Here is a 7,879-nt window from a genome sequence, read left to right as displayed (position 1 = left end):
GAGACTTGGATGACCTTGTAAATTGGAGTAATAGTAATAGGATGAGATTTAATAGTGAGAAGTGTAAGGTGATGCATTTAGGGATGACTAATAAGAATTTCAGTTATAAGCTAGGGACACATAAGTTAGAAGAGACTGAGGAGGAGAAGGACCTCGGAGTCCTGGTTGATCGCAAGATGACTATGAGTCGGCAATGCGACGTGGCTGTGAAAAAAGCTAATGCGATCTTGGGATGCATAAGGCGAGGTATTTCTAGTAGGGACAGGGAGGTGCTGCTTCCGTTATACAAGGCGCTGGTGAGACCTCACTTGGAGTACTGTGTGCAGTTCTGGTCTCCTATGTTTAAAAGGGATGAACTGAAACTGGAACGGGTACAGAGAAGGGCAACTAGGATGATCCGAGGAATGGAAAACCTGTCCTATGAAAGGAGACTCAAGGAGCTTGGTTTGTTTAGCCTAACCAAAAGAAGGCCGAGGGGGGATATGATTGCTCTCTTTAAATATATCAAAGGGATAAATACCAGGGAGGGAGAGGAATTATTTCAGCTCAGTGCTAATGTGGACACGAGAACGAATGGATATAAACTGGCCGTGGGGAAATTTAGGCTTGAAATTAGACGAAGGTTTCTAACCGTCAGAGGGGTGAAATTTTGGAACAGCCTTCCGAGGGAAACGGTGGGGGCAAAAGACCTCTCTGGCTTCAAGATTAGGCTAGATAAGTTTATGGAGGGAATGGTTTGATGGGATTACGTGATTCTAATCAATTAGGCAACAACGGCCATCGCTGGTAAAATGAGGGTCTGGCTAGAGATTCTTGCCTGTATGCTCGGGGTTCTGCTGATCGCCATATTTGGGGTCGGGAAGGAATTTTCCTCCAGGGTAGATTGGCAGTGGCCCTGGAGGTTTTTCGCCTTCCTCCGCAGCATAGGGCAGGGGTCGCAAGCTGGAAGATTCTCTGCGACTTGAAGTCTTTAGATCACGATCTGGAGACTTCAACAGCAGAGTTAAGGGAAAGTGGGGGGGTCAGCTTTTGTGGCCTGCATCATGCGGGGGGTCAGACTAGATGACCATATTGGTCCCTTCTGACCTTAAAGTCTATGAGTCTGAGTCTATGAGATGGGGTCTGTCAGTAAAAACGAGCTACATCAATACAAGGTTACTCCTTGTTAAAGGGGGTCAGAAATAGAACATTAACGGTATAGCCCTTTGAATTTTAGAACTGAGTGGTTGGCAGGAGGAACAATTAAAATCCCCGGAACCAAACCAACACCTGTGGACTTGGTTGCAGATGGATGCAAATACTGAACTATATCCTTACATGAACCCAAAATCTCACAAGCTGGAACAGCCACTCTTATTTTGGGCCAAAATCTCATTAGAACAGCTCCAAGATTTCAGTGCCATTAAAGCCCAAACCCTGGCCCAGATTCAGCTTCAAAGTCCAAACCCGAGCCTAAACCAAACTGGGATTTGAGCACCACCTTCTGAGTAGGGTGACCAGATGTCCTGATTTTATAGGGACAGTCCCGATTTTGGGTTTTTTTCTTATATAGACTCCTATTACCTCCCACCCCCGTCCCGATTTTTCACACTTGCTGTCTGGTCACCCTACTTCTGAGTCAGTGTGTTACTAATAAAAGAAGACACATGCCGAATTCAAAACCACACTTTCAAGCACATTCACCCTGTAAAAGGGGAAGACTATGAGTTAACCAAACAGACATTGGTTCTGAAAGAGGAAGCTGTGCAGTTACTTCTGCTTTTCTGCATCTCTATGACTGCTAGCAACGTGCTTACGTCTTGCTCTTTGGAAACGTTACTAAATATGCAAATTATTAAGAGACTAAAGTTAAGCGTTGTGTTGGCCCTGAAGCAGCATGTTCCACTCACTCTTTAATAAAGTTCTCTGTTGTGCCCTCGTTACGCTGGGCTCAGAACCGACACTGATTTTCACGGGATTCTCTGGCCTGCATAAACTTGCCATAGTTCCTAAGAGACCACTGTGAGCTAAGAATTGCTCTGGCTGTTCCCCCACCCCTGCCATGCCCCTTCCCACCTCTGCCCCACAGCCTGCACTGGGGCTTCAGAGAGGGCAGTGAAAGCCAACTCTGTTGGCACACACCCAGGCTGGGGAAATCCCCAGCATGACATTGACTTTAGCGGTGGTTTCCGTAGCAGGGACACCAGCGGCCGTACCGGACAGTGTCTGCGCGGGTGGGCGAGGACTCCACAATGCTGCGGCTGCCGGTCGAGGCCTTCTCTGCCGTCTTCGAGAAGTACCCCGAGAGCCTGGTGCAGGGTGGTGCAGGTGAGTGCGGCCTCGGCCCCCATCCCATGTGCTGATGTCCTCCCCTCCCCTGCATTGTGCCGCACGCTCAGACTCTCCCCTTCCCTTCCAGATCATCGTGGTGCGTCTGCAGCGAGTCACCTTCCTGGCCCTGCACAATTACCTGAGGCTGACTAATGAACTCTTCAGCCATGGGAGTGATGGGCCTGGCCCTGGAGCTCCTCCCACGGGAGTGGTGGGTCCTGCTCCCTGCACCAGAACCTTCGTCCTTCCCATCCCCGGTCCCTCCTGCCCATGGCAGTTTGGGCCAGACTTGGGCCAGTGTCCAAACCCTGGTCCCACTAGCGGGGCTGGAGGCCGGCACCTGGCTGGGGAGGGGACAGAAAGAGCTAGAACCCCCCGAGCAAAGCCCCTGTGTCTGCAAGGGGGGGATCCCTGTGCAGCAGGGATGGAGCAGGGCCTGGCAGGGTGCCCCCTGCTGGCAGCAAGTCACAGTGAGACGCCTTAACTCCCGGCCTGGCGGCTCTGGAGAGGTGGAGAATCCTGCACCCAAGCAGCCCCTCTCCCGGCACAGCCCTGCTCTGCCCTCAGACTTGGCTGCTGGAGCAGCGTTCCCTGCCTTGCTGGGTGGAGCCCCTGGCTCAGGGTGGAGCCAAGGCCTGTGGGAACAGCCGGGTCCATCCTCTGATGCCAGAGGAACCAGCCAGCGTTCAGATGGGTCACTGGGCCAGCGCTGTGACCCCCTGCGCCCCAGCTGCCAGGGAGCCAGCAGCCCGAGAGCAAGCTTTGCGGGGCCATCGTGTGGCGGCAGCACCTGGCGCTCTGGGCTCAGCTGGGCTCTGCGCTCTCCTTGTCTACAGTGGCACATCTGGCCCCTCCCACGTTACGCAGCTCCGTGGACACGGGTCTCCCTCACACAAGCCATGCGGCTGCTGGCGTGGAGCATGTTCCCTCCTGGGCCATCAGCCAAGTGAGGGGAGCCAAGCCGTCCCTGTGCCCGTCCCCATCCCTGTGCCCGTCCCCGTCCCTCTGCCTCAGCTCTGCTCTGGGGTGAGGGCAGGACTCACTGGGGGAGGTGTTGCCCCCTGCGTGATGGGGGAGGTCAGACGAGATGCTCTGAATGGCCCCTATTGGCCTTGAGTGGTGGGTGTGGCTGGTCCCCAGGCTGGCACTGCCCAGCCTGGGCTAGTGCTGATGCCAGCTGTGTCATGGAGGAGATGCAGCCACTGCGGCTCTTCCCCCAGCCCAGCCATGCCTCGCGCACCAGCCCTGTCAGACACAGCAAGCGCGTCATCAGTGTCTCCTCCATCGACGACCATAAGGAGAGCTCTGGGAGGCAGCCAGATGCCAGCGCCAAGGACCTGGGTAAGGGTTGCCCTGGCTCAGGGAGGGGAACGCAGCAGCTGTGCTCCCCCTCAGAGCAACTGAGCTGGGCATGGACCGGACAGGGGTGAAAGAAGTCAAGGGTGCAGAAGGGCTCAGTACGGGGTGCTGTGCTGCAGGGAGCGGGGTGGAGGCCTGGGCACTCCCCTTGCACGGAACTGGTCCACACTTTCCATATGCCATGACAGCTGTGGAGTGGCTCTCATCACCAATCCTGCCCCTGGAGGTGGCCTGGCTACAGGGTCCGACCCAGGGCAGGGGAGGCTCTGGACTCCGTGTGCTCGCTGTGCCAGTGTAACGGGATGTGTGTGTCACCCTCACAGCTGATCAGCTCAAGCTGGGGTCCCTGGAGCCCTCTGCAGTGCCACTGCTGAGCCGCTGCATCTCCATGCCAGTTGATATCTCAGGTAAGTGGAACTCTCCCAGGATGGGACCAGGTTAATTTATAAGGGGAGATTGCACTGATAGGCTTGCTGTGTGAAAGGGGTCACCAATACGACCTTCAGGGCTAACCCAAGCTAAGCAGGTAGCAGGTGCTCTGAGCTGGTGCTGCTGTTGTCTCTTGGCAGCTGGGGCCTGATCCCCACTGCCCTGCAGCAGCCCCAGATTGGAGTGGGCAGGACATGCTGCCTGCTGGGGTGGGGGCACCTCACCCACTCTGCACCGGTGCTGATGGCTGCATGAGGAGCAGGGTCATGGGGCTGCCAAGCTGCCTGGAGTGGCTCACGAACGTGTGTGCCAACGTCAGGGCAGACTGTACAAACCAGGGCACGAACCCCAAACAGGCTCTGTGCTCTGTAAAGATTTCACCAAGTAACAAGCGTGAACTCCTAAAGCACTATAACAGCCTTACCATGGAGTCACAGACAGTCCTTGGCTGCACCTGGGTCTAGCTTGCCACCCAGGCAAGCCGGCCTTTGTGATAAATGGGCCCTTACACCAAGAATCACAGCAGTATTCAGGTTACTCCCTCACCCAATGGACTAGTCACTTACCCCCGGTCAATTGTACCTCAGATCTCAAACCACAGACAATGCTTGTAGCCAATCCTGTGATACTAACTAAAGATTTATTAAGTAGGGAAAAGAACTGAGAGTTATTCACTAGGTGAAAGCACGTAACAGACGCACACAAGTGAGGTATAGTCAGGTTCCAAAAGGCAGTAGAAGCTGCTGTAATGTGCAAGTTCTATACCAGGGTTCTCAAACTGGGGGGCGTGAACCCTCAAGGGGTTGCAAGCTTATTACCTGGGGGGTTGTAAGCTGTCAGCCTCCACCACAAACCCCGCTTCGCCTCCAGCATTTATAATAGTTTTAAATATAAAAAATGTTTTTAATTTATAAGGGGGGTGCACTGATAGGCTTGCTGTGTGAAAGGGGTCACCAATACAAAAGTTTGAGAACTGCTGCTCTATGCGACCTTTAGGGCTAACCCAAGCTAAGCTGCTTGTGGATCCCTTGCTTATGCTTAGAAATCTTGCCTTCCCTGAATGCCAATCCCCGGCAGTGATACAGATCTTTCTGGTCAGGCCTTATTTCCTTCCCCCAGAGCTCACACAGATGGAACGAGTGTCGGTCGGTGCTTGGCTCCCCTTTATGGGTGTGTCTGGGGGCGGGGTGTGTGTGGGATCAAGGAAGTTGAGTTACACAATAAGAGGTTTACAATGCAAACGCTTGATGTAACTACACCATAGGCTCCAGTGATGTGATAAGTGAGATCAGCATCCTACAAGCATTTCAGTATTTCTAAACACCAAACACATTCTCATCAACTTCACATCTATTCTAACAGTGTGAACACACTGGTGAGCCAGCCTGGTTCCCGGCTCTGCGTTTGTCAGTGCTCAGTGAGGCCTGGGGGCCTTGGCATGAGCTGGCACCTGGTCTGCCAGCATCACAGGGCCTTGCTGCTTCCTCAGCCTCTCACGCTGAGTCCCTCCTTGTGGAGGTCAATGGCACTGTGGCCATAGGTGCTGACTTCTGCTGGTGCTGGTGGGTGCTGCCCACCTCTGCGCCCGACCCCGCCCTGACTCCACCCCTGCCCTGCCCCCTCCCGCCCATGCCCTGCCCCCATTCAAACCCCTTCCCCAAAGTCCCCACCCCAACTCCACCCCTCCCTGTCCCTATTCCAATCCCTTCCCCAAATCCCCTGCCAAGCCCCACCTCCTCCCCTGAGCGCGCCGTGTTCCCGCTCCTCCCCCTTCCTCCTGCAGCTTGTTATGCCGTGAAACAGCTGTTTTGCGGCGGCAAAGTGCTGGGAGGTAGGTGGAGGAGCAGGGACCTGGCGCACTCAAGGGAGGAGGCGGAGGCAGAGGTGTAGGTGAGTTGGGGCAGGGGGGTGGGGAGGGAAGCTTGGCAGCGCCCTCGCCAGAGGTTCCCTGTGCGCTCCCCCACCCCCACCCCGGGCTACATGCCTATTAGGCAGGTGGGATGGCAGCCCCCCCCCGTTCGTTCCCCCCCCGGGTGCTGGGCCTCAGGCCTAGGAAACATTAAACCCCCGCACAGCTGGAATGGGGAGGGGTTGGTTTCCATGGAGCTGGGGGAATTTATGCTGGGCTGTGGCTCTGCCAAGGTTAGTGGGGTGCTCCAGAGAGTTCAGGCTCAGCCGGAGCTGTAGGCTGTCCCCCAGGTCTCCTGGCCGCCTATCTGTGGGTGCGCACCTTGGGGGCAGGCCTGCCCCTCACCCTGGTGTTGGGGCTGACGTTCCTCTCTATCCTCCGCACCCACCCCCCAACAGGACGTCAGCCTTCACTTCGTGCTGTGGGGCTGCCTACATGTCTACCAGCGCATGATTGACAAGGCGGAGGATGTGTGTCTCTTTCTGCCGCAGCCTGGAGAGATGGTGGGCCAGCTGGCTGTGCTGACTGGGGAGCCCCTCATCTTCACCATCAAGGCCAAGCGTGACTGCACCTTCCTCAAGATCTCCACGTCGGACTTCTACGAGTTGGTGTCCCCCTTCCCCTCCACATCCTGTGGGCAGGCTCTACCCACCTCCCACCCCACTTCCATCTAGGTTGGTGGCCTGGGTCAGATTGGGGCCAGTGCTCCCTAGAGGGGAAAGGCACCGTGTCCCATTCCCCACCCCCATAAACCAGCCAGTCCCCTGCCCTGGGTTGGACTGGAGCTGCCTCCCCCTAGAGGGGAGAGGCCCCATGTCCCAGTCCTCCAATTGTGCACCTGTTGCATGGGCCTGGATTCTCCTGCCCTGGGCTGTGATCTGTCCTGGTGCCATGTTTTCTTGGCTGGCTCTGTTCCAGAGGAGGTGGGTGACTCAGGGAGGGGGCGGCTGCAGTCAGCAGCGCACTGGCAGCAACGGGGCCACCTGTGCACTGACGAGCTGCCCGCTCTCTCCCCAGGATCGTGCGGGAACAGCCCAGTGTGGTGCTGAGTGTTGCCCATACTGTGGCCGCCCGCATGTCCCCATTCGTGCGCCAGATGGACTTTGCCATCGACTGGATGGCAGTGGAGGCTGCACGGGCCTTGTACAGGAGAGTGGAGGCCTGTGCTGGGGGGGGTGCTTGGAGACCCTGGCTGGGGAACCCCAGCTTCTCCGCCTAGCCCAGGGCACAGCTGGGACCAACTCTCCCTGCTGTGTTTAACCCCTTCCACGCCAGGGTAATGGGCACCTCGTCCATGCCCTTCCTGCAGCAAAAATGACTCAGGCATCCCAGCGCTCTGGGCGGGCGCTGTCCAGGCCAGCAGCTGTGCTGTTTCCACAGGGGCCAGGCAAGACCTGACCAGCTGCCTCTGACCCCTCCATGGGACTCAGGTTTTCACCTGGGCTGACCTGACTTCAATCCCTTCCTGGCTGCAGGTGTTGGATTGAGAGCAGCCCGGGTGCTCTGGGGATGGGGGCGTCCCAGCCCAGGGTGGATGCCAGCTGGGGCTGTCAGACTCGCCGCTCATTGCATGTGCTCTCCCAGCCTAGGTGGTAGGGGGCGCTCTCCCTGGGGGAGACACTGGCTCAGCTGGCTGGCTCATTGCATGCACTCTCCCAGCCAATGTGGTAGGGGACGCTCTAGTTCTAGGGCTGGAGGAACCCAGCCCTGGGGAACCTAGGTCCTGCAGGGTAGCTCCATTGGGAGGGGACTTGCAGAAGGAAGTAGAGCTCCATATGAACACACAAGTGACACAAGCAGCACATTGATAGAATTACAGACCCCCCCCTCCCCCAGAAGAGTAACCCTAATCAATGAGCCTACCCAAAGTGA

At 56.6% G+C, this 7,879-nt stretch overlaps 1 protein-coding gene across 1 annotated transcript; it reads left to right on the top strand.

Annotated features, from left to right (window-relative positions):
• The first annotated feature begins 3,494 nt into the window (after nt 1-3,494).
• On the top strand, nt 3,495-6,482 carry LOC115271214 (neuropathy target esterase-like). The gene is made up of 3 exons (XM_029911725.1): nt 3,495-3,651; nt 3,993-4,076; nt 6,406-6,482. The coding sequence occupies exons 1-3, from the start codon at nt 3,495-3,497 to the stop codon at nt 6,462-6,464; spliced, it is 300 nt and encodes a 99-aa protein (XP_029767585.1). The 3' UTR covers nt 6,465-6,482.
• The last annotated feature ends 1,397 nt before the right edge of the window (nt 6,483-7,879 follow it).

The sequence above is a fragment of the Terrapene carolina genome, unplaced genomic scaffold (assembly GCF_002925995.2).
Source record: "Terrapene carolina triunguis isolate 2854851 unplaced genomic scaffold, T_m_triunguis-2.0 Scaffold18, whole genome shotgun sequence".
Lineage (NCBI taxonomy): Eukaryota > Metazoa > Chordata > Testudines > Emydidae > Terrapene > Terrapene triunguis.
Note: the sequence above shows the minus strand (reverse complement) of the source record. Positions and strands in the feature narration are given on the sequence as shown.

Excerpts from the sequence above, each read along its gene's own strand:
- LOC115271214 (XM_029911725.1), top strand. The coding sequence starts at position 3,495 with ATGGAGGAGATGCAGCCACTGCGGCTCTTCCCCCAGCCCAGCCATGCC. Across the intron at positions 3,652-3,992 it reads TGCCAGCGCCAAGGACCTGG|CTGATCAGCTCAAGCTGGGG; the intron begins GTAAGGGTTGCC and ends TCACCCTCACAG. Across the intron at positions 4,077-6,405 it reads CATGCCAGTTGATATCTCAG|GACGTCAGCCTTCACTTCGT; the intron begins GTAAGTGGAACT and ends ACCCCCCAACAG.